Source organism: Taudactylus pleione, unplaced genomic scaffold (genome assembly GCF_031769625.1).
Source record: "Taudactylus pleione unplaced genomic scaffold, aTauple2 ptg000370l, whole genome shotgun sequence".
Taxonomy (NCBI): domain Eukaryota; kingdom Metazoa; phylum Chordata; class Amphibia; order Anura; family Myobatrachidae; genus Taudactylus; species Taudactylus pleione.
Window position 1 is genome coordinate 7,610,938 of NW_028284771.1, and position 27,822 is coordinate 7,638,759.

At 42.1% G+C, this 27,822-nt stretch overlaps 1 protein-coding gene across 2 annotated transcripts in view; it reads right to left on the minus strand.

Annotated features, from left to right (window-relative positions):
* Window positions 1–27,822, minus strand: part of SLF1 (SMC5/6 complex localization factor 1) — a 168,460-nt gene that overhangs the window by 106,339 nt on the left and 34,299 nt on the right. For both annotated transcript variants that reach the window (XM_088444687.1, XM_088444686.1), the window contains exons 2-4: window positions 9,408–9,521; window positions 3,670–3,745; window positions 1,556–1,799 (exon numbers count right to left, since the gene is read on the minus strand). In XM_088444687.1, the coding sequence (XP_088300813.1) occupies window positions 1,556–1,799; window positions 3,670–3,745; window positions 9,408–9,521 (434 nt within the window). The remainder of the gene's footprint in view (window positions 1–1,555; window positions 1,800–3,669; window positions 3,746–9,407; window positions 9,522–27,822) is intronic.

The window sequence follows — 27,822 nt, forward strand, 5'->3', positions numbered from 1 at the left end:
TGTATGAATTATCTAGTTCACAGGTTCTCAAACTCGGTCCTCAGGACCCCTAACAGTGCATTTTTTCCAGGTCTCCTCACAGAATCACAAGTGAAATAATTAGCTCCACCTGTGAATCTTTTAAAATGTGTCACAGAGTAATGAATACACCTGTGCACCTGATCGGTGACCTGGAAAATGTGAACTCTTTGGGGTCCTGAGGACTGAGGCCCTGATTCAGAGCCGGACGCTCTTTGTGAGCGCTCGCTCTGAATCAGGGCAGCCTGTTTTATTTTAATCAATCCTGTGGGTGACCACCCACAGCTTTTGCGAGAGGCCAGGCGATGGTCGCGACCATTGGGCTTGCGACGAGACCCTTGTGGTAGGGTCTCGTTCCCGCAAGCCCCAGTGAGCTTCCTGCTCTAATAGAGCAGGAAGCTCAACTACTGACACCACGAATGATGTCAGTAGGGCCGCCCTCAAACGGCAGGCGTTCCTTCAGGAATGCCTCTGTTTGGCCAGCCACCTCCCCTCCCCGCCTACAAAACGGGGCGAGCTGTCGATCAACATCGACAGCCGCCCCATTTGTAGCGAGTCCCGGAGTGAGTGAATTTCTCATTCCTCCTTGGCTTGCGCACACTGCGCGTGCACAGTGCCCCACCATCAACCCGCTTGCGAGCGGGTCTGAATCAGGCCCTGAGATTGAAAACCACTGATCTAGCGTAAAAAAATAAAAATCAATGCAGTAATAGTAAAGAGGCATTAAACTCTCAGTAATTTAGAAAATTAAATAAAGCCACCTTTCCTGCAATTCTTACCTAATTACTTACTCTTTTTATTATGATTAGTACTGTATAGGGAATATCTAATCTTTTAAATCAGTCCCTGCACTGGTAGAGCTTTCAAACCAGTTTGTTTTTAGTATTGGGAAAAAAAACGCACAAACAAGGGGGACATACAAACTCCACACAGATATGGCCCGGGTTGGAAGTGAATCCAGCAATGCTAATATTTATATTATTAGGATTTTACACAATTCTCTATTGCTAGACCCTACTATAATAATGTTCTTCATGTCCATACAGTAGCACGATAATTACAGAAGAAAAAAGTTATTAATTTAAAAACATGGGTTTTACTTAGCAAACCAGTGTTTAGTATTTATTCAGCGGTTTCCTCATTTTTTAACTGCATACAGTATCACTGAATTAGAGATTATTCGTATAGATAAAATAAGTGGTTAAGCAAGTTTTGTTTATTAAAAAGACCATTAGAATAGTCTTCTTAAATTGCACTTAAACAATTTAAACAATCTGGCAAATAGGTAATCTTTTGTTTGTATATATTTCAAAGTATACTTCAATCAGTATTTTATCTGGCATGGCATTTAATGTCCATCAAACATGTCAATTTGTAGACCGGAGGGTGATCTGTGGCTAAAACTGTAGGACCCAGAACCTTTATGTAATATTTCCACACAACATGCACCCTAAAGGAAGAACTGAGCCTAACCAAATGAATGGACTTTAGAGGCCTTTTATCTCCTGGCTTTAAAGGAGGGCTCATCACATCCTACCTTAAAAAAGCCTCCCTTTCTTTATCAGTTCTTTCAATGAGAAGGGTCACTTTCCATCTGCTGAAGGCCCCTAGAGCACCAGTGTGTGTCAGGTGCTCGCGCCATCTTTTTGGTGCAGATTGCATTTGAGGTGAATAATGGGCGTCTCTTTCCATTTTATATCCCCATTCGAAAGTCGTTTCATCAAGCCATCTGCCGCTTTCTGCACTGTTAATTACGTACTCTTTAGTCAGTACCCACTTTCCTGGAAAGTAAATGAATTGCGAGCCAAAAAAAGATTGTGGGTACAAATGGTAAATAAAAGGATGATTAGAGCACCAATTAAATGCCAACCTCTCTTATGCAATTACAAAGCACGTGCCCTTGAAAATCTTCACAAAGGCTTTTTTATTCTTGACAATTTATCTATCTATCTTGTACAAGCATGAACATTTACTTATTAAATAATGATAATTTGCATAAGAAATCATGTGGTTTTTTTTAATCGGTAAATGTAAAAAGTGTTAAGACAATAATGATTATTAATAATAATAAAATAGTGCCAAAAAGTTATTTGCATTGTTTTGGCTACATAGAGAGGTGAAAATTATATCAGCATATTTACTGTACAAAACAAAACTATTAAAAATATGGCTCACTTCCATTAAAAGCGTCATTTACTGTACCGTCTGGAAAATGCATGGCTGCTGCATTAAAATAAATTTGTAGAAGCCTGGTTGCCTTTATGGCAGGAGGACCCGGTGCTATGTGTCCTGACTCCTGATATAGCATCAGCTGCCCAAGCGGAATCGGTATGAAATACCGGCGGCTCAATAGCTGCCGGCTGAAATACAGAGAGCGGCATCCCGATAAGTGAAAATCCCGACATGGGTGGTAAGTATACCATCCCCCCTACGCCTCTAACACTCCGTTAGTGGCGCCTAACCCTAACCTCCCCCCCAGTGATGCCTAACCGTAACCCCACCATCCCGCACCCTAAACCTAACACTCCTGGGGGGTGCCTAACCCTAACTCCCCCTCCACCTAGCCTAAACCTAACCCCCCCCGAGGCTATCACCTAACCTGTCCCCGCTTACCTTCATTTGGGTTGCCGGCTGTCGGGATTTCGGCTTGGGGCTAAAGATAGACGCCTTTCTTTAGTCCCGGGTCGGGCTTCCGACAGCCGGCATCCCGGTCGCCGGTAATCTGACTACATCCCGCCCAGGCTGGTTCATCTTAGTTATGCTTATTGGAAAATAGGGGGTACCTCACACTGTTTTCCCCCTATTTTTCAATATCAGTCCTAGGCTTAGAGGTCCCAGGCTGGTTAATGATTTGGGGTAGACCACAAAATTAGAAGTCTGCACAGATCATGTAACGCTGGCTTTACAATGAGTTCTAAACTCGCCACATAGAAGAATAGAAACCGTAGATTTACTATCTAAAAATACAGTGATAATGAGCCGATGTACTATTGTGCTCTCAAGTCGGCATTTTCAGGGATTTCCGTTGGATTTTGCTTTAGTAAATCAGTGGATTGCAAACCCGCCAGGAAGTCACCGATAAACCCAAATCTGACCTTTACTTAATTTTCCCCATAATGCTAATGTGTTCTAGACCTTATTATGGATTAGAAATGTACATTGATAAATTGTTCTTTTGGAACGCAAATGCAACGTGACAGCCTCTTTACCTAAGATAACCTCATTTTCTCTTCACTGCTACATGGGGGACAAGTCAGACAGAGGTTGCTGTCCAAAGCTACAGTATTTTAAAATATACACAAAGATAATTGGCAAAAACAGTGGGCCAGATTAAAATAGCTTACTGTGGGCATGTAGCTCCAGGCTTTAAAGCCCGGGGCTATTAAATTACAAGCCAATTTGCTCGTGCAATAAGCCCATGGCTAAGACGCGTCATTCAATATTCCGGAGCTATGGGTTTAATGTGCTTGCGGTGGCCGCAGTAAGGGTTAAAATCCCTACTTATGTGGATTTCTGTTCACAACCTCAGGAGGGCCTGCTATTCAATTGCCCCAAGCACTTAACCCAGCACCTAAAAGCCAGCAGTAAGTACCATGCGTAATTGGATCTGGTCCAAAGAGTTTATTGAAGTTGTGGTAGTCAGGCACTAACCTGCTGCACAGGCTGCTAGCCACTTCTCACTTCTACAAGGTTTCTTTGCAATTAGATGTGTACAGTTTTCAAACTTCTGAAAAACAAATTGAAAAGGATTTTGTTAAGCAGAAAAATATTATAGCAGCAGTTACTGTTTAACCTTTCTGCATGAAGTTAAGCTGGCCACACACATGGCGATCTGCACACGATCAGCCGATGTGTACGATTTCCCTTGAAACACTCCCCGGCAGCTCTGCACACAATTTGGTGTCCAATCTTCAAACGATCTCTCCTGCAGTCAGACTTTCACAGTGCATCGTATTCTAGATTGTCAGATCTGCCCTACTGCATGGCAGATCTGATGATGCGATGTGCGACGAGCGGGGAGGCGCATCGCATCGTGAACGTGAGTGGGGACTCACGATTTACTCTCAATTTGGCCATATTTTACACGATCCGTCGTTCCGATGTGTCGGAATATTGCTATGTGTGTGGCCAGCTTTAATATCTGATCCAAAATAAATTGCAATGAAACGTAAAATGCATACTAATAAACTTAACTTTCTTTTAATGTGATAAAATGATCCTGGAAACATTAACCAGTTATGCATTTTAATACACAGCAAAACTGACAGTTTGGCGGGACTTAACAATGATGTTTTCACTGTTTCCACTATGTAAACCCACAAGTGTATGGTCATATTTCCAAAGACTGTAGATGTGCCCCTTGAATGGTCTTGGTAGACATGAAAACACTCTTCCACAAATAATACAGTACTATCATAGGCATTTTTATAATGGGTGTAGAGTGTATGGTGCCCCTGAGGACCCCGCTCCGCACACCCTGAATCTACAGTATACCTATCTTACTCAGAAAAACTGGTCCAGCCTTTCCCACAGTGCCATCTTCCCAGTGATATCTTCTGGATGATAGCACTGCGCAGTGAAGCAAAGACTCTGACTCTCCGGCTCAGTGCCGGAGCCTTTGTTCTCTTGTGTGCATGCTCCATCTTCCCAGACATCACTGCTGCGGAGGAAGACCCGCTTGCCAAAGCAAGGTAAGATGTACTTTCACATGCCAGGTCTCCTATGTATGTGTCATTAGTAGGCTGGAGGTTCTCTATATCATAAGTGCCCAATTCAAAAGTGCACTTACATTTTAATAATAATACTGGCGATATAGCGGCGTTGAACCGAAGTAAAATGGAAGGGAAACTACCTATCTACACTTTCAACAACCTAATCTAGATTTGGACTAAATAACATCAACAAAAGGTGATTCCACATTCTCACTGCTACAGGATCTTGCTGACTGCATAACCAGGACTTTCATCACTGGACTGTGGGCCTGATTCAGAGCCGGACGCTCTGAAACAGGGCTTTTTTTTGGGGCGTCCTCCTGGACACTCGCATAGCTGTGGGTTACCACCCACAGCTTATGCGAGCGTCCATGATGATGGTCGCGATGGTCAAGACCATCGCGACCATCGGGCTTGCGACGAGACCCTGCGGTAGGGTCTCGGTGACCGCAAGCCCTGGAGTGATTATGGCTCTATCAGAGCCAAAATCACTCCCACTGACATCACTAGTGATGTCAGTGGGGCCGGATCCAGACGGTAGGCGCCCCCGGCACGCCCACCAAAGGGGGCGTGCTGTCACTCAACATCGACAGCACGCCCCCTTTTTTGCGAGACCCGGAGCGACAGCTTGGCTGTCGCTATCTGGGTCTCGCGCATGCGCACGACGGAACTCCCTCCGTCGTGCGCATGCGCACTAGGGCACCATCGACCCGCTTGCGAGCGGGTCTGAATCAGCCCCTGTGTTTGGTTGCTACAAAAACTTTGTGCATCACTTGTTACTATTTGTGCTGCCTCTGTGCTTAACAGATAATCTTAATGAATACGGTTAATGTCAGATTACTCCTCTAATAATGTCTTTTTACCTTAACTCTTTTGCCTAGTCTTACATCATCTAGCTACTACCACTGTCTACTCTCTACTCTAATATTCAGTTTCTGCTCCCATCTAATCTCCACTTTTACTATACTCAATAATATATTTTTGTTGTGCTGACATTTCTGTCAATCTCCACGTTCTCTTACATTCTTTCTTCATTCATACTTTCAAAGCTTCCTTCCCCTATTTACCTCATCCTTACCATGACCATGTTATCTTCAACTCCTCCCTCAGTTTCTACCTAATCTTTTGTTCTGCCCTCTGATTCCACCTCTATCCTTTTCCCCTGGTCTCCTCCACCTCCTCCTATCTCCCCTCCTCTCTCTGCCTTTCTCCCCCTCTTCTGCCATCAATCCATCTTCTTCCTCTTATACCCCCCAGGATCCTACTACCCCACTACTAATCTCTCCACCCTTACTTCTCTGTCACTTCACCCCACCTCCATTCAAGTCTTCTTAATTTCCATCCATGCCCACCTCCTACCCTCCTAGCACATGGGCCCGCATGTTCCCTACACTCTATTCATCTAGTTCTCCCAAAGTAATCTCATCTCCACGCTATAGCAAACCTGGTAATCTCATTGACATATCTCTTATCAACTCTGTTACTCTATCCTGTGCCCTCTGGAATGCCAGATCAGTCTGTAACAAACTGGCCCCCACCCATGACCTTTTCATCTCCAACTCCCTGAATCTCCTTGCCATTACTGAAACCTGGATTTTACCCTCTGACACCACTTCTCCTGCAGCTCTCTTCTATGGGGCCTCACCTTCTCCCACAACCCCCAGCCTGGGGGTCGCCATGGGGGTGGTGTTGGAGTCCTTCTATCCCCTGGTTACTCATACCAACTAATACCCTCAGAACCATCCCTTACATTCTCTACATTTGAAGTTCATGCTATACGCCTCTTCCAACCAGTACACCTCCGAGTAGCTGTCATTTATCGCCACCTGGCCCTCCCTCCGAGTTGACAACTTTACTTCATGGCTCACTCACTTTCTCTCCTCAGACCTTCCCTCTATTATCCTAGGTGACTTTAATATTCCAATTGATATCCCCACAGAATCATCTGCCTCCAAACTACTCACCCTCACTTCCTTATTTGGCCTCTCCCATTGGACCTCCTCACCCTCCCATGCGAGTGGGCATTTGCTTGATCTGGTATTCACTCACCGTTGTGAAATTTCTCCTTACTCCAATTCCCCACTCACCCTCTCTGACAATCACCTTCTGTCTTTTAACCTATCCCTCTCTCCTTCCCCTCATCTACCTCCGAAACCCACCATCACTAAGTGTAACATTGAAGATATCAACACTGCTTTCTTTTCTTCCCTACTTGACTCACTTCTCTCCCCTATCCTCTCATTCTCCTGCCCTGAACAAGCTGCTTCCCCTATACAACACCTCCTTTACTTCTGCTCTTGACTCTGCTGCTCCGGTGATCACTACTCACCCTCGCAAATCCGCACCTCAACCCTGGCATTCCAAATGCACCAGATACCTGCAAAAATGTTCACGAACCACCGAGCGACAGTGGAGAAAATCACGCTCTCAGGCAGATTTTCTCCATTTAAAATTCCTGCTGTCATCATACAGTGCTGCCCTTTCCCTCTCTAAACAGTCATATTTAAAGAATCTCATCTCCTCCCAGTCCTCAAATCCCCAGCGTCTCTTTTCCACCTTCAACTCCCTCCTCTGCCCACCCCCTCCTTGTCTTCCCTCCTTGCTCTCTGCCATTGACTTTACTACCTATTCTACATCTAAAATTGATTCCATACGTCAGGACATCATATCCAACCAGTCCCCCAAGCTCCTCCTTTCCCAGATCACCCCTCCCCATCCATTTTACCGACTCTGACATCCTTCTCCCCTGTAACTGGAGCGGAAGTAAAGGCACTCTCATCCAGTCCTCCCCCCCCTTCCACCTCTCCCCTCGACCCCATCCCCTCCCGCCTCCTCCGCTACCTCTCTCCTTCTGCCTGCTCCCATCTTGCCCACCTCCTTAATCTCTCCCGCTCTTCTGGCACTGTCCCTTCTGCATTCAAGCATCCCTTGTCTCCCCCATTCTTAAAAAACCTATCCTTGCTCCTAACATTCTCTCCAACTACCAACCCATCTCTCTCCTCCCTTTTGCCTCCAAACTATGCAAGCGTGTTGTTTACAACCACATCACCACATTTCTTTCCTCCCACTCCCTCCTTGACCCTTTTCAGTCTGGCTTCCGTTCTCTCCACTCCACTGAAACTGCCCTCACTAAAGTCAGCAACGACCTCCTTGCTCATTCTCCTTGACCTCTCTGCTGATTTTGACACTGTGAACCACCCTCTACTGCTGCATATCCTTCACTCCCTTGGTCTACATGACACTGCTCTCTCCTGGCTGTCCTCCTACCTCTCTGACCATTGCTTTCTGTTTCCTCTCACGACCCCTCCTCCCCCCTCAGCCTCTTACAGTAGGTCTTCCCCAAGGTTCTGTTCTTGGACCTCTCCTATTCTCTCTCTAAACATCCTCTCTAGGTAAACTCATCCGCTCTTTTGACCTCAATTATCATCTCTATGCCGATGATACTCAGATCTACCTTTCCTCACCTGACCTCTCCCCCTCTCTACAGACTCGTATCTCCAACTGTCTCTTTGCTATCTCTTCCTGGATATCCCAGCAATTTCTCAAACTTAATATGTCCAAGACTTAGCTGATCGTCTTCCCACCCTCTCACATAACCTCATTTCTTTATCAATAGATGGCATAACTATCTCATCTAGTCCCAAAGTGCATTATCTTGGAGTCATCCTGGACTCTGCCCTCTCCTTCAAACCACATATTCCGTACCTCTCAGTCCTGTCATTTCCATCTCAGGAATATTTCCAAGATCAGACCCTTTCTCATCCAGGATGCCACCAAAACCCTCATACATTCACTGGTCATCTCCAGATTGGACTACTGTAACCTCCTCCTATCTGGCCTCCCCAAATCCCTTCTCTCCTCTCCAGTCTGTGCTCAATGCTGCTGCTCGGCTCATCTTACTCTCCAAATGCTCGACATCTGCCTCCCCTCTCCTACAAGCCCTCCACTGGCTCCCCTTCCCTTTCAGAACCCAGTTCAACGTTCTCACACTCACTTACAAAGCCCTCACCCATTCATCTCCCATTTACATCTCTGATCTCATCTCCCTTCACTCTTCTGTCCACCCTCTTCCTTCACTTAATACACGCCGCCTTTCATACCAATTGATTACTTCCTCCCACTCCTGCCTCCAAGATTTAGCCAGTGCTGCTCCCCACCTTTGGAACTCCCTCAATCTCCCCATCAGAGTCTGCACCTCTCTACAATCATTCAAACGAGCGCTTAAGACCCACTACTTCATTAAAGCCTTCCAGCTCGCATCCTAACTTGCTGCTACATCTTCCTTCCTCCCCGCCTACCCCATCTGTGTCACTCCTGTTTATCTACCCCTCCCTTAAAAAATGTAATTTTTTTGGAGCAGGGCCCTGTACCCTCTTGTGCTTCTTCCTGCTGTAATTTCATTTATCTCTTACTCCCCACTAGGACAACTAACACTTGGCTGCTTATGTGGGTGTAAAGGTCGCTAATAAAACAATGTTTATTATCTGTGCCCTGCTTTGTATTGTATTGTAAGTCGCTGGTCACTTATTTGTTTGTGTACTTTGTAATGCGCTGCGGAACACTTGTAGCACCATATAAATAAATGATAATAATAATAATAATAATAATAATAATAATAATGTAGGGCTTGGGGGCGCTGCTCAGAATACTATATACTGAAAAAAAAAAAAACCTCACCTCAGAATCAATAGATACACATTGGAGTTTGTAGGTCTGTTTGATCAGTTCTTCTTTCTCTGTATCCCTGAAACCCGTAAACTGAACAATTCGATCTTTCGAAGTCAACTCCATCTAAAAGTTTAAAATTAGGAAATAAAATAATAGTTAGGAGATGGTTATTTTTCCTCCCTTACATAAACTTTCCTGTTGATTCGCATAACATTGTAGACAGGCCCATAACTAGCTATGAGCGACCGTCGCTGCCCAACAGCACCCTGCAGCCAGGATTGCTGCTGCAGTACCCGCGGAGCATCCTGTGGACCCTCCAGACGGGAACTCCAAGGACTATATGCAGCCGATCGGGCGTCCTGAGGATGTCTGGTTAGTGCTGCACTTACCGGAGCTGCCGGGCATGCCCCCGTTGCGTGACGTCATGACGTCTCACGCTCAGTGTGCGGGGCCGGCACAGGGCGCTGATGTGTCCAGTTACGGCTCTGATTTTAGAAATATAATGAAGGTCTTGACAGTATCTTAATTTTTTTTTGTAAATATCAGAGTGACTACAACAATCTCCAGTTTATTCCGTAAGTGTTGAACAAATTTGCTGCCACTAGACGAGGAGGGGACAGATTTCTACTCTGTAGGCACCAATTTGGATCTTTAATCTAAATTTGTTACATCCAGACGGATTGAACGAAGCAGGAGAACAATAACAATTTTCTATATGCTTACAATTTCTTTCTGATGACATTGGAATCTCTTAGAGCAGGGGTTCCCAACCACGGTCCTCAAGGCACACTAACAGTCCAGGATTTAAGTATAGCCATACTTGAGCACAGGTGATTTAAGTAGTACCTCAGTTATTTTGATTTAACCATCTGTGCTTTAGCATGGATAACACTAAAACCAGGACTGTTAGTGTGCCTTGAGGACAGAGGTTGGGATTCACTGTCTTAGAGCAGGGGTGGGGAACCTTCGGCCCGCAAGGTCAAATCATCCGGCCCCGCCGGCTGTCAGCGGCAGCAGCAGAGTCAGCGTAGTGTAGCTGCATCCAGGGCTCTTCTGTCAGTGGTGTCAGGTAGCGACGTGGGGGAGATGGGATGTCAGGATTGTCATCGGCGGCAAGTAACAGATAGCGCAGCGGGGGGAAGGGGTCAGAGCTTTTATCAGCGGCGGCAGGTAGAACAGCGGGGGGAGGGTGTGTGTGTCAGGGCTGTCATCGACTATCAGCGGCGGAAGGTAACGCTGCGGTGGCGGGTGTCAGGGCTGTCATCGGGCGGATTAGTGCAGGGGCTCTCTCCCTATCAGCCGCGGCAGGTAGCACAGGGGAGGGGGGTGGGTTAGGGCTGTCATTGAGTGGAATGCAGGGCTCTCTCCCCATCAGCGGTGACAGGCAGCGCATGGGGGGGGAGGGGAAATCAGGGCTCTCATCTGGCTGCCATTGAGGTGGTTAGTGCAGGGGCGTGCAGGGTCTCACCCTAACAGCACGGGCAAGCAGGCAGTGATGGCACAGCAGGGGGTGTGTACAGTCAGTGCTGTCATCAGGCTGGTTAGGACTGAGAGGACCCCAGGGCTGCCTTATCAATCTGCCTGTCACACATCCATAGGGACTGCCCCTCCAGACTCTGCCTGGCAACATACCAAAGAGAAGCAGTTCCAGCCATCGCATTAAGGGTGAGTTAATAAAGTTTTTAACTTAATATAGGTGGCAAATTTAGTTAATAATTTTGTATGGCCCTCGAATGATTTTCTAAAAATCCAAATGGCCCATGGCAGAAAAAAGGTTCCCCACCCCTGTCTTAGAGGAAGGATTTCTCTACAATAAGAGTTAATAGACTTTAAAGCTTTGGAATGTATTCAGAGGGATGTTAAATATGTGGGAGCGAACTGTGCAATTGTGGATCATTAGGTGTATACCAGAGGTCCCCAAACATGGTCCTCAACGCCTCCCGACCGTTCAGGTTTAAGAGATATCCATGGTTGAGAACAGATGGTTAAATCAAATTGACTGAGGCACTAATTAAGCCACCTGTGCTTAACTATGGAAATCTCTAAAACCTGAACTGGTGGGGAGCCTCGAGGACCGCGTTTGGGAACTATTAGTTACTACAGTCTCTGTACCTCACTTCGTTAGAAGGTGTAAACTAGAGAACTACAATATATATGAAATTATTTTTGAGAAGATCCAAGTATTCTGTATATGGGATCCTAGGAAGAACACATTACCCTAAACTGAGGGAATACCTGGAGAAGATCAGATTGTCAGGTCAGAGTATTTATGGTTGACTATACGGGTGACCCTAGAATAAATGACTTGTTACATCACCAACATTTCTAGCATTATCCAAGAATGTGAGGGATTTATGTACATATTCTGCATCCAAGCACTCAACATCACAACCCATATCAAGTACACGGAGTAGGGAGCATTGCTTATCAATTACATGTAGAATAGTAGCTGGTAAATACACTTTTTTATGAATTACTGTATGGACTTGGAATAGACATCATGTCCATCAATAGAAAGGGACTACTGCGATATCCATACTAATGCAGTGAGAGGCTGCTAAGAAACTTTCTTCATATTAAGAGGTTATAAAGTTCCATTATACAAGCAGCTAAGACCATTGGAAACATGTGCAATTTCATATAGAGAGTGAATAAATATTTTTAATGTATGTACATCTTTATTAATTATCTTTAACTTGCAAGATTACTGTATAAATTAGAATTGTTTAAATAAAGGTATTAAATATGAATTATATTATTCCACACATAGGATTATTGATGTCAATTAAATAATACATTTAGGACTATTTTAATATTGTTTATTGGATTTGTAGGTGACTATAATCGTTTAGGATGATTGCTCCATTCCAGGTTACACTGAGTTAGCAACATGTTTGTCAGTATTGTTTAGTAAAAGAGAAAAATTGACCTAGAAACTTTGGTCATCAGTTTTGTTTATGGACATGCCCAGCTGTTTCATCAAATTTAGTTTCCTTTGAATACCGCAAATAAACTTCTTATTTTTTCTTGATTTGGCTTCAAGGATAAAAAAGAAAAGAACTTGGATTTGTGATTGTTAACTTTATAACCAGAGACAGAAACACAGTCGGTCAGTTCTTTGAAGAGGATATGTGAAAAAAGTAATCAGTAGAATCATGTTATTATTAATGTCAAATGTAAATCAAGTTGCTCTTCCAAAATTAGATACTGAGGAATTGCTACCAAGGCAACACGGATCAGGCTAACTATGATCCAGGGCGAATGCTACCCTTAACATGAATCTTGGCCTACATGGCGCCTTCCTAATTATCTGACTTAGAGAACTTTCAGTACAGAGGACAACAGTATAAAGAACAGCAGCTTCCAGCATATCTGGGTCCTGGCCAATGACTGCTCCTGCCTATATTAAGTTTTGAGAGCCTGGAGTATCCTGTCGGTTAGCTGGTACACTGTACCTATGTATATGAATCTGAACCGCGCGATCTCTGACTGGCCACCAGTGGGCTATAAAGTGGTGTGAACACACACAATAGACCTTTGCCATTTGATAGCACATATTGCTACACAGTTATTATATCACCATTTATGTATATGGCACAAGGGTTCCGTAGCGCCCCAAAAAATAAAGAAAACAGTGACTTACAGTACAAGACAAAGAATGACAAGTTTATAAACAATGCTGCATCAGCAGTCGTAACCCCTTAAATTAACAACAGGGTGGCAGACATCAAGGTTTAGGTGCTGTTATAGGGAGTATGGAGTAGATGATAGTATGAGTAAGGGAAGAAGCACATGAGGGAAGAGGGCCCTGCTCGTGAGAGCTTACATTTTAAAGGGGAGGGGCAGACAGGGGTGATACAGATGGAGAAGACATTGAGCACCTATCTTGCCACCTATGGCTACCTCTCATTTCAAAATGTGGTGATGTTACTGCCACAATCTGTATCTCTGCTATGCATTTCAGAGTTACTCCCTTTGACAGGCAACATGGAACTCATATATTATGCAAATGGATCTAGGTAACCAAAGCCCCCTGACCCACGTTACAATCCAACCAAATAATTAGTAAAGATTAGACAGATTGGCTCTACGTCAGCTGAGGATCGCAGAATAGCTTGTTACTGTTAATGTTCAATAATGCTGCAGTATCATGTATTTATAGTACAAGCTATGTAAATGGTACTGTATACTACCAGCTGTTAGTTCCAGAATATCTAATTGTGCTCTTTGTTTCTTTGCATCAATCTCCAATATTTTGCTGCCATTATATGCAAATGAGAGCGCGCTCTCACAGGTGCATTTGCATTATGGTGTATTAGTCTTAAGATGGGTACACACTTATACAATCTGCAGTCAATCTGACCCCAACCGAGCAGTTGGTCAGACATTGTACCCTGACCCGACCGAAGCTTTCAGACGATCCTGGTCAGCTCAAATGATTTTTAAACATGCTTAAAAATCAGGAGACCCGACCATCGACCAATATGAAAGTGTGTAGACTTTTGAGACTGGAGTTGGCGACCAATCTCCGGCGGCTCAGCACACCATTGGCAGCAGCTGGCAGCTGGGCACATGCCAGCATCAACGTCACTGCCTGGCTGCAGCCGTGTAACAGGGTCCTGGGGAGGTCCCGGGCGTGGCGGTGGACCCACATCTGGAGGGATCCTGACACCATCTGCCAAAGCGGTGGGACAAAGTGGAGGCCGCAGGCTTGGATCCTGGAGGATGCATAAAGAATGTACACAGAATTTGTGCATCTTTAACTGCTATCTTGTTATTGAGCAGCACATTTACCTCCTCTATCAATATCATCAGCTTCTCATATGCCATTTTACTCATAATTTTATTGTTCCATAAGGGTCACCAACTCTGTTCCCGGCAGTAAAACAGTGCTAAGGTGACCACCAACAAAAGTGCCCAGTGCACATCCACATGCTGCCAATTGCCAGAGGCAGCATGCGGTTCCTGTATTCCAATAGGGGGCGCAGCTCTTCATCTTCTAATGTTCTGCCCCCTCAATCAGGGCCATCACATCCGATCCTCTGCTCTTCCCTGTTCACATCACAGTTTAAGTTTATTACCCCACTTATTCAAAGATAATTATGTAAAATGACAATAAAAAAAGTGCTTTTTATTGAAATTGCAAGAAAATAAACTAAAAGTATATGTGTTTTTTTGTAACACACCTCTCCAAAACAGCAAAATGCGGAATTCCACATTCAACACCTGAATATTACGTATTTTTTGTTTTAGGTGTTTGAATGAAACCCATAAAATGTGTAGGAGTAATATTGTAGCTCAACAAGACATACCATTTTGAAATATAGACAACCCACTGCATCAAATGAAGGGAACCCTGGGCATGATTGAGAGGTGGACGCAAGACCTTTGTACGCAGTGGTACTGGGAATTTATGCTAATGCCGCAGCTGCTGTAGTTTGTACACAGATGTCCGGCTGCAACTTTAATCTTCTGCTTGTGTACAAAGACAGTACCATCGGTCGTACAATCAAATTTCTGAGCAACACTATGGCTGCCCAGAATGTCCATTGGATGTAGGTCACCAAAGCCAGTGAAACTGTGTACAAAGAACAGGGGTCTATTTACTAAGCCTTGGATGGAGATCGAGTGGACAGAGATAAATTCCCAGCCATCCAGCTTCTGTCATTTTTCAAACACAGCCTGTGACATGGCAGTTAGGAGCTGATTAGCTGGTACTTAATCTTCGTTCAATTTATCTCCATCCAGAGCTAAGTAAATAGACCTCACAGTCACAGGCTGTGTCACGGCCACAAAATGCTAGCGACACGCCTGCTTTTGACTATCCCCCCCGTTACCTCCCATATATCCGCCCTGACTGTCATACACTCTACGTCCAAGTACTCATTACAGCCGCCATTAGGAACCATTGTGACATGTGCAGTGTGACTCAGACGCATGCATAGTACAAAAACCAGTATCCAACTGCACAAACACTGGCATAGCGTCCAACTCTGAATCAGGATCACTGTGTTACTTGATAGCAGGAAGGGGGAGATCTGGGCCTTAGACCCCTCCATCTCTGTACTTCTTAAAACATTTTCATAGCATAGGGTGTTAATGTCTGGTGACCAAAACTTCATTTGAAAGAGGGCATTTTGCTCTTTTACATAAGGGTGCTCCCGATTATATAGAAGCCCGAGTCGGAGAGATATTCCCCCATCCCATGGTTTGTGCAGTCGAGGGGTGCACACACATGATCACACACTTCTCATATCATTTTAAATGTTATCTCCCCTATTTCCTGGCTCTGTAAATGTTCGTGGAATGGGTAGTGCTTTATTAAGTCATCATGGGTACAGCTTACTGATGTAATTATGTCTTCCTTCTCTTATGAAAGATAGAAACATTTTTGTGAATTATTTTTTTTCTGAATAATTTAAGTGCATATCTAACATCTGCACATCAAATCAAAACACATATGTTAAGTACTCTGTATTTAGAACATTTAGGGAACAAGCAGAGCTGTGCTGTGAAAACAGAGCAACAATAAGACAAGATTTCACATCACCATTTAAACACCACTTTTGAAAATCATCCACAGTTTTCATAAATTCTTTTTAGCAGCCATGTTTCGTAATTTCATATTACTGTAGGTTTGTGATAGTCTAGCTAGCCATCAGTGGATTGACACCAAGGGGAGAATTTCCAAAGCAGCGGCTTACAGAAGCTGCTGCTTCCCGGCGGATTGCAGGTACATATTTAAAACAGCACACGGAGTCAGTGTAAAACACGCCAGGCTTTACACCGACTGAGTGCTGTTTAAAATATTCATCTGCAATCCGCCGGGAAGCCGCTGCTTCGGAAATTCTCCCCCTAATCTGCCTAGCTAGTGGAAATTGAATTAGTACAGCTTAATCAAGAAACAAACAAGGTGACATATCAGGATCTCACAATTTAAATTAAATGCTGTAGCTTTACCATAAGATTTTTATGTTATACTCCTCATTTGTACTGTAAACTATGGCAATGTTTTCATATGCTGGCCATACACTAGCACGATTTTGGGCCGATTGCCCGATTTTCGACGCGTCCTAAGATGAATCGCGTAGAAATCGTGTAATTTTTTAAGTAGGATACGATCCAATGCACGCTGCCGCAGCTCTTAAAACATATCATATGATCAGATGTGCAGCCCATATGATCCGTCGTATTCGTATGCTGATCGTGCCGTGTTTTTCACCATGCGAAGCATTGTGTGTCCGACCGCTGTCATTTCAGTGACATTTTGAAGACTGATGATCACTTTTTCAGCAGGCACATGATCGTAATGTGAGATCGTATGTACATCGTGGGTCCAAAGTGCGTTCGAGACTGTCAGGGAGCTGCCGGGGAGTTCAAGGGAAATCGTAAGATGAATCTTATCTTATGCTGGTCGTACTAGTGTATGGCCAGCAATAGAGGTAAACATAAAACAGTATATTCATTGAGATGTGATAGCCATCATTGTTTTGTAAATGCTATTGAAGCCAAATACCTAAAAATAAATTAAATGTATGAAAAAGGAAAATTGCTATAAGATTAACAGACTAAATTACAGTACAAGGAAATTCTTAAATTGAGATTTTCATATAGGTCATCTGAACTCGACCTGACAAGCTTCTTTGTTGAAGATAAATAGTAACTACTTTTTATTGCTTACGGTATTTATTTATATATAGCACATACATAATATGCAGCGCACCAGGGAGAAAATTTCAGTCATTCACACTAGTCTTGACCCTAGTGGAGTTTACAATCTATATTCCCTATCACATGTACACACACATATAAAGGTAGACAGGGAAGGCAGTGCCTCACCTGTCATACACTTTTTACTCCAGAGTTTTGACTACAAAAATATTAGAATAATACATTTATAATATTTTATAATTTTTCTTATTATTTTTATGGTCCAAACTTTGGAGTATACCCAAGTATGACAGGAAAGGTTCTACCTCACCTCACCACATATCACCGGCATAAACAATGACATCAATGGCATTATTCCTGTAACAGGCAACTGTATTTGTATAGAACATTTGTTACTTCGCAGACTGCAAGCCAATCACAACCAGTTTTGGTGCATTCTCTGCCTATGTGCATACACATGGGCACAGGAGCATTTAAAGAGAGGAGGAGGAATGTGTGCAGTCTCCTTTCTGACAGGGCAGTATACTCTGGCTTTGTACCAGAGTCTACTACGCATGCGCAGGTCTCCGGGAACATGGCGCCCACACTTTATTCCCGGTGACATCTCTACTATGCATGCGCGAATCACTGGGGAAATGGTCGCCGCACCATTTTCCCGGTGATTTCAGTCTGCAGAACCGGCTTACAATGGACTCTGTAGAGGTAAGTATAATAATCATGTTGGTGCAGGGTCTGCGTTGTGGGCCACCCAGGACCCAGGGTTCTGTGTGAATCCATTATAGATACGCCAATGAATGGGCAGCAAAATTTGTGACGAAGTTGTGTGTGACATACAGACGTTCTGTTAGATCTCACTTCTACTGTGTACCATTCTGGAACTAATACTGGTTGTACATCCCCGCTGTTTGTAATATCATTCATTTCAAAAGCACACAGGCAAAAAGTTCAGTAGCCTGAAAGGGGTGTACAGTTTTGTGCAGGCCACAATGTGATTTCTAGATAACATATTTCACCATCTAGAGCACTGAATGCTCACTCCTTTCAGATTTCTTCTGATTAAATGCTATTTAAAAGTATTTATCAGCATTAAAAGCCTAAAGTCACTATATATTTAAGTATTCTACAGAACAGGACAATCATTACCAAATAATTACCTGTGTGTAAAGCTGGGTACACACTGACTGATATATTGGCTGATCAATTGATCGTACCAATATATCTGGTGCCTGTCGGCCAGTGTGCACCAGCAATATGTCTGTGAAAGACGTCGTTCACAGACATATCTCGTCGGCTGTGCTGCACAGCCCATGGACAGCTATAGCCGATCGTCCGTACACATGCAGTGGCAGCCGCGGGGAGGGGGCAGACCCACCCCCCGGCCAGCGGGTCCCACGTCTGCCTTGAAGATGGTCGTTTAGTGTATATGAACGACCATAATCTACAGATATATCTGCAGATCACTCGATCTGCAGATATATCTGCTAGGTGTGTACCCACCTTTACTGTCAGAGATATTGAACCATCACGGTTTAGGGCTACTACTTGTTTTTATTTTGCTCTTGAATGCCATTGGCTAAAATCAGAACACATTACAAATTAATTTGGTATCGCTTTAGTAGCACTAAAGTGGTACCATCCAAAAACCAGTCACTATAGATTGTAACAGATAAAATAGTTTTCAGCCCTTTTCCTACAGGCTGTCTGGCTGAGAGCTGGTCCAATGCATCAACGATCATACTGTGTATGATGAGAAAACACAATTTATACTACCCCAATTAAGAGTTGGGTCAGCATCTGTAACTAACTTACTATTTACTAGGTGGATAGTGGGTTTATAATAAAATCATGGGTTGCTCTCAGCATGTTTAGCAGTAAACAAAAACAAAGGTAAATCCTAGAATAAACAATGAAAATATAAAATACGCTGGCTACGTTGTCAAATTTTACTTTATCTGCCATCAACATTCTAGGCTCCTATTCTAGGTTTCTATATGTAATACATTTCACTTTAGTATAATTTATCTTCATTAATCAAAATTGCATTTTTAATAAATTAATAAAGAATAATTGTGAACGCAAAACTGAATTAGAAGAGACTGCTGCTGTTATGAAAAAAAATATAACAGCTGAACGGGTTAACAGCTTCCTATTTTAAGCAACATAAAGAATTTTGATTGACACGTGCAAGCTTTAAATAAAGTACTAATTATTCAACTACTGTCAAGTTCATCAGAAAAATCAATTACTTTTAAAGTGATTTATGTGAAACTGAACTGTGCTAGAAAGTTCACTTTGAAGACGACATTGCGGATAAAAAAGGAAAAATGAGAATAAAGCTTTTAAACACCAGCCTATTAGAGATCAGATATAATCTGCTTTATTGGAGTGCTCAATGGAAAAATAATGTATGTTCTGTTAAAATTGGTTTAGTAATAACAATAGAACCTTATTTTGTCTGGATTTACATCTTGGTTATCAGATCAGTATGATTAATGGCGAATCATGGCTATCGGAAAAAAAAAAAAAAAATACTGTCAACTTCAAGCCTCTGCTGTTTCGATTATATGGACACACTGGATTAAGTCTGTATCAAAATAAATATTCATCATTATAAAGGTGACATCACCTAATGGTCATATCGTTCAGGCAGACTACAGCAGTGTTGTTATGGGGGCTCTCAAACTCTCAAATGGTCTCTTTGGGCTCTACTGACTAGAGTCATGTCTCTTTTTTTTGCCTCTCATTCTTGCAATATTAATACATACAGTGTATGCAGCAGGTTAGCATACCATACAGTAGTTCCTAAAGAGGATTTACATTTTGGGAATGTGGCCTTGCCCATATGGTTCGGGACGTTTGGACAGATTAGGGGTACAGTCAATTTAGTACCAGTTTTATATACTGGAATGAGATGAGATGGGAGATATGTGTGGCCTATATAAACATTTGTTAATTAATAATAAAGACCATTGCTAGGTTTGGAGGTCTTCTAAACAATTTGACTATCCAGACACAAGGTAACGTAGTTTGTGCTGCATAAAAACTTTTGTGCTGAGTCTCCAATCTCATAAATGTTCTGATCCTGCTCCACAAAGGTCTTGTGTGGCCTCTTGGTTGAACCGACTGCTCCAAAATAATATCAATTGCCCACAACTTGTCTATCAACAGGAAACTTTTCTCTGACAAAAGAATTCAAAATTTGGCATGATGGGGGTTTCACATATTTACCATAAGTCCTCACTACAGACAAATTGAGAAAGTACAATACTGTAGTTATATTGTACTCATTATAGGGGTGTTTTAGTAAAGTTGGGAAATTTACCCCAACTTTGTTCTGTGTTTGCTGCCAATGCCCAACCAGGTTAATATATAAAACAGATCATACGAAGAGGACAAAACGATTGCAATTGAAATGAATTTAGTAAATCAAATACTAAAGGGGCTATTCAATTAGTGGCTCAGCCATGTTGCCATTCCGGTATGGCACAAGAAAACTTGTGATGATGCTTACCAGACAAAGCATAATTGGTCGCAGTCAAACATGATATTTTTGTTGGTAAATAGCATTTAATTGAAATCGGTCCCAAGTGTCATGAACACATTATTTCTTAAATATTTTATTCTAAAAAGCATTAGAATCAATATCCAATTAACATATTGCTAGATGACTATAACTCAATATGACTGTGTATCATGGGCACAAGTATATTTGATGTAATAGAATTTAGACAACACATCAGGGACATTTAATGCTGTGGGCTTGTGTGCTAGAATAATCCCCCCAGCCCCTAAAAAAAAAAAAAAAAAAAAAAAGACCATAAAAGTGGCAACATGGTATGATGCCATAATGATTTCACTGGTGACACAGCAGAGAGCACACACAAAGTAACCTATATCTAACTAGCAAGAGTAGGACTTACAAAGTATTATTACTTGAATGTGTCACTCATTGTACTGTACAGGGGGCTCACAAGTCAAGGGGTTGTCACAATGCGCACTGCTCACCCCAGACACATGGTAGATAAGCAAGATTACATTTTTTTTTTTTTAAAAACAGCATATAAAAAAAATAAAAATGAAATAACAAAAAAATATGTTGGGTTTGTCTACTACAATTACAGTTATTGCTCTGTTAATCCTGCAAGTCAATCTGCAGTGAACAAGAATCTCATATCAACCCCGTGGCAGCTTCAGTTAAAATTAAAAGACATACTTAGCTGTAGAGACTGTCAAGTGTGGAAATAATATTTGTCCAGCCGGACAGCTTTCTTTTGTAGTGGCTAAATGAATGTTGAGATTTCGTCTTCTTGAAAGCTCCTGTGTCAGGAGAGTAATGTGGACTGTTTGTGGGTTGACAGGGATTATTAAAATCAGATGAAGTGAAAGGAAGCAAATGTGAGAAAACAAAATTGACAGTGACACTCTATTATTTGCAGCTAGGATCATGATGACTGTGTTGATAGGATGGGTTTTAAATGTTAGATTTCCTGTTAAGATATGTTAACCAGCAAACAAAGTCAAATTTATTCTCCAGTAATGTACTTTCTGATTTCATAGAAGCAGATTAGGCGCTATGTATTATACGATTCTTTTCATATAGGTTTAGCCCCTGGTTATTGAATGCTGGAATTAGTGGCCTATTGTGAGGATGATAAAAAGGGGTGTAAAATTAAGTCTGGCAGGCAGAGCTGGATTGAGGGCTTGGGGTCCCAGGGCACTTAAAACTGTGGAGCCCTAGAGAAAAACATATGGAATGAGGGGATCGGATCATTGTTCGCAAGCCTTCAGCGCGAACATGAGAAGGGAAGGGAACGTGGTCTCACATCATGCCCCCATTTCATGTCACACTGGGGGCATGTATATCGCCTCCCCAGTATCCCTCCTCCCTAAGTCCCTCTTACCTTGTAGACTAGGCTGCTGGAGAATAGTCCTCACCGCTCAGGGTGATGCACACTGTCTGAAGCTGCTACTCCCCTCTCTCCAATGCTACTATAGGTGGACATGAGTTTCTGATGATTTAACACCATTGATGTTTTCCTTTTGCTGGTAGTGTTTTCATCATTCAATGGCGGCTTTCCGATGGAAGCTGCCATCGAATGGGTGGAATTGGTACCATGCAATTTTAGAATACAGCTGAATTCACCTAGTTACCATCGAGAATGGCCACTGGTTGCTATTGTGCATAAGCAAACATGATTACATTTTTAGTTTCGTTAGCGGAAACCCAGCCATCATGGTGGGCTTCTGATGTTCATCCCTACATGCTGCTGCCTCCGACTGTAAAGTCATTGCTGTGTAGCACCATCCCTTGCTTGGACTCCCCCTCCCCCTCAATGCAGTCTTACTCTGCATCTGAAGTCAAAGCCTGGGGGCACCATGAGAGAGGAGCCTGATGCACGTGTCCCCTGTGCCCCAAGTACAGTATGTGGGGGTTTATGTAAGATCTGACTAGGTTCAAAAGAACAAAAATAAAAATGTTGGTTTAATTTTATCACTTCTATGCTACTTCATGGCAGCCAATACTCTGGGATTATATCTCATTCCCCTAGTATAGACAAGTAGTTTTTTTCCCCAGGGAGCACCCACCTAGTGTATATAAACTTGCCCCTTCCATTCCTCCTTGTCTTTATTTCCTGTCTCCAAATTAGACAGAGTAAGGAAGTTTGTTTTCTTTTTTTCAATAGGACTTACCTCAGTCTTTATGCCCAGCATATGCAATGCTTAGAGCCGCGATTTGTGGCAGGGTGGCGTCCTGTGTAGAGGCTGGTGCGCGGTGGCATTTGCTGCTGGAGGTAGTGTTTCCGGCGGTGAGCTGGCGGTCAGTTGCTGGACACTCACCACCCAAGTATCTGGTCATCATTATCTGTGGAGCTAGTGTGCGGGAAACGCTGGTCAGAAGTGCCAGTGACACGGCCATCTCAGCAGGCAGTGCAAGACAGTCTGCGCATGCACCCAGCCGGAGCAGAGGCTAAGGGCTTTTAAAGATGGAGCAGCACACCAGAGAAAGGAGCATATGGAGCAGCTTTGGTGCCCTCCGCTCGATACAGGGAATGGTTAGGATTCGCTGCACTACCAACCGGACTCAGCGTGAATAAATAGCCTTCTACCCAAAAGCCAGCAAGTGCCCAGACGAAGCAAGTCCTCATAAAGCAGATGTCTCTATGAGAGTAAAGGTGCATACACACTGTACTATTTTTATGAAGGATATGGATGATAATATCATTCAACGATATATCGTTCAGTATGTATGCAGTGAACAACCAACCAACAATGCGCGGTCCCGCTGTACGATAACTATATCTTTTGTCGTCCGTACATGCAGGCCAATCTGAAGATATTGTCGAAAACTGATTGTCCAGAGATGTGGCAGGATTACTTCACTAAAAGATACCTTCCTTGAAAAAGCCCCTGGCGAAACGTATGTCGGCACCGCTCGAGGGGTACCCCTGTGCGCACAGAGGACCCCTGCATCATTGACCACTATCCCACAGGGAATCTTTCTGCTAATCACTGACAGGTACTTCACTTACTTTCTCTGTTCTCTCACCATCTGCGACTGATTTGCATCCTGCAATGCTTTGCAACAGGGGGCACTCATAGTCCAATGCTGGCAGCAGAAGCGGGCCTATTGTTCTTCCACTGTGCTGTTGCACGGGACTCTCCTTCCCAGTCTGATGCTTGGCAGGACTGGGAAAAGCAGATCCCAGTGTATGTAAATGCTCAGTCTATTTTTTCTTCTATTAGTTACTACACTTGAATCATTGTACATTGTACTGGTGTTAAGCATACTCCACAATCCCATTTATTAGAGGGACTCCTCAATTAATGTGTATGAATTAATAATTTTGAGCATACAAGTGGTCATGTTGTTTTTTAATATGGATGTGTTTTATACATGTGATTTATATATGTTTTGATTTATTTTCGCCATCACCAAATGGTGACTAACTACACCAATTCACTTTACACTCTATGCACGAATGCTCAAATCTTTCCCCTTTATTCTTTGATTAATGTTACTTCATTACTGTATGTACTTGTGTATTGTCTGTTGAGCATGGATTACTATGTGAAATTTTGAGATCTTGTGTTTGATCTCACGTGTTTTCTATTTTTACTAATTAAGTGATTTCTATATTTTAATTGACTTTCCTATTAAAAGTTATATTTTATTGAGGTGTGCCCCTATACATAGCTCTTTTTTTCCCTTTTTTTTTTTATAGCTCTATATTGCTCCTTGGGAGCACCCTCATAACAGCAACTTCTTTATCAGGAATCTACTATCTTTTTATTAGCATTTATTTATGTGTGTGATCTTGAGAGTTGCCTATACCTCCTCTGTGCGGTGTATTGCCTTCCCCTCTCCCCCTTCCCTACTCAACAAAAGACTCAATTTTACAAGTTTGCAAAACATAAAAAAATTCCATACGGAGACCTTGAAGATTATTCTGGCAGACATATGAAGAGAAGATTTTCTGGTCTCGATAGACCTAAAGAACACAGATCTTTATGGGCCAGTCAACAAGGAATACAGAAAATTCCTGAGATTCTGCATCAAAGGAAGACATTTCCAAATTACTTGTCTTCCTTTCGGTCTGGAAACCTCTCCAAGAACTTTTACAAACGTTCTTATAACTCTTATATCCCATCTGAAAAGACAATAGCAATATGGCTGTATTTGGACGACTTACAAATTCTGGGGAAGTCAGAAAAAATGGTAAGTGTGGGAGGAAGGAACAATAAAATTCCTTCAGTTTCACAGCTGGGTAATGAACTGGGAGAAGAGCCAGTTAAAACCAGTGCAGTGCAGACTATACAATTTTTAGGTGTGCAAAAAGTATATAGTCTGCACTATTACACTTACAAGTAATAAATTACATGTTATGGTTCATTCATGTAAGATGTTAGTTTATATAAAAAAAATTTTACCACTAAAAGGGTGATTTAAGCTGTTCCCTGAAGTTAAATATGTGCTCATAATTCAATTAAGACATTGAAAACATCCCTTCCTTGGTGTAAGAAAATGAAATGGTTTGTCATCTCCTAAATTAATGTCTGGCGTCTCTGAGGTTGCAACTTTTTGAATAACAGGACATGATTTTAGTATTCTCTAAATTCAAGTCAGGGTCATGTTTTACAATGAGGCATTGTTTTTGTTGTTGTACAGTAGCATTGATGCGTCTACTTGATGTATTAAATAAATTAACTCATGGTAGACATTTGGACTTGGATGCCTTAACCAATTAACTGACGATTATTTCGGCAAAATCGGTTAGACAGTGCCGGGTCCGCAGGAAAGTCCGGGGAGTCAGAGGAGATCCGTTCAGCACATGTGTAGAACACTTTTCCTCTTCAAAAAAAAAAAGTGGGCGGTGTGGTCACACCTTGTCAGCTGAAGCACAGCTGGCTGCTTTCACAACCCATATGACCATGTCAGTTAAGTGGTTAATGTTGTGAGAAAGTAAATACAGGTTGAGTATCCCATATCAAAATATTCCGAAACACAAAATATTTTAGCATAACTGAGATAGTGAAACCTTTGCTTTTTGCTGGTTCAATGTACACAAACTTTGTTTAAGGCACAAAATTATTAAAAATAAAAGTATAAAATTACCTATAGGCTGTGTGTATAAGGTGTATATGAAACTTAAATGAATTTCATGCATGTACACAAACTTTGTTTGAGCCACAAATTATTGTAAATATTGTATGAAATTACTTTCAATCTGTGTATATAAAGGTGTATATAATACATAAATGCATTATCTGTTTAGATTTGGGCCCTATTCCCAAGACATTTCAATATGGTATGCAATTATTCCAAAATACAGAATATTCCGATATTCAAAATAGTCCCCTGGTCCCAAGCATTTTGGATATGGGAGACTCACAAGATAACAATAACACTTTATTTTTGGTTTCAAATAAGGGTATCTTAATTATAACCTCTAGCAAGAAATTTATTAAACATAGTATCAATATGAAGTTTGGCTGTAGCTAGATCGCTACATATCCTCCTGGCTATGATAAACTGAGAACAAGGTCCTAATTCTAATGGACTCAGATGGAAACATTTAGCATACAAAATTGTATTTTGGTTGGCAGCTTTAGCGTACAGGTATATAACTATCCTAGATCCATCAAAATAAATTTTAACTTTTAGAGAATTAACTGATTGGTCATCAACACAACAAGAAAATTTAATTGGAATAGATGACTTGTATCTGTCTATAAGAGACTAAAATGCCTCCTTGATACCAGACCAGATGATGAACAGACAGTCAGTGTATCTGGTGTAAAAAACATATGACACCAGATACATTGGGATTTGTGAAAAAAAATATCCTGTTCAGCAAAAAAACATAGGGGGCCACACTGGACCCCATTGCACAACCAGATATTGTGAAAAAAAAAAAATCAGTCTTAATAGAAGAAAAAAAAAAAAAATCAGCAACAAAATTTCTAGGAGCTCAATAAATAGTTTTATATCAGGACCACAATAAAGAGGATGATTAAATAAGTATCTTAACTAATTGCAAGCCTTCATGATTAGGAATGACAGTATAATGTAGAAGATAGATACATCTAGACTGCATACAAAACTGTCAGGAGGAATAGGGGGTAACTGTATGAGCTTATTCAGCTTATTATTATTGTTGTTTTGTCCAATAAGTTTTTATGGCTCATAATACAAGGTTACAAAAGTGTGTGGAGGAAAACAGAAGTTATTTGAAATAGGGACCTGCGTGCTGAAATGATGGGACAACCAGGCAGGTCTACAAAAGAGGTGTAATAGGGTGATGTGGAAGGACTGCCTTGATTAAGGATTAATTAATTACATTTTTTGTACAGTTCTGGTAAGACAATCAGCCATTTGTTTCCGGAAGATATGGTTGGGATCCTGCTGCAATAATTTTTAAACATTATAATCAGAAAGCTGTTTTGACATTTATTTCTTAACACTGTAGAGATAAATAACTATAGCACCTCCCTTATCAGCAGGGCGAATTACTACGTTATAATATATTGGTAGTATCATGTTCCAGCATTCTCATAAATGTTTTAATTGCTGGATTATTAGAGGGAGGGTCAAAGTGAGACCGCTCTTTGTGGTAGCCCACTGAGCCTCTGGTACACACTGTTTTGTTCGTAGTCAGTATTGACCTTGCTGAGTTTCTGCTTCTTGAATTGTATAAATTCTAGTTCATAAACAGTCAGCTGTGTAGTCAAATTGGTATTCCAATCAATAGCAGAATCTGCTCAGACCAAGTTTAAATTGTGTCTCAAATGTGGCAATTTTCTCATTAAGCATATTCAACTCTCTACTGGACTCTTTGGGGGTGATATTAAATTCTTAGATCAGGTGCCTTAAATAATGGGTGCCCGACAAAGCAACAATAGCACAACGCACATAAACGCAAGTAGACACATTTCCGCTCGCCGCCTCCTGAGGTGGCGAGCAGAAATGTGTGAGAAGTCAGCACTTTGGGCACCCAAACAGAAGTTTGAGCACCCAAAGCAGTAGGGTCATTCCATGAAATGTAGGACACACTACACGAAAATTAAATTGTATCACAGCAGATGCCAAGACATTTTTGACTTAATTTCTTTCTACTGATGAACTTAATGTAACCGTCACAGCGACTTCAGATGACGTAACTTTGGTGACTATGTTGAATATGATAGAAAGTTACCCAAGTGAGATCAAGGACATCAGAGATGGTGAATACTTAGTAAAAACAATGGAACAAGC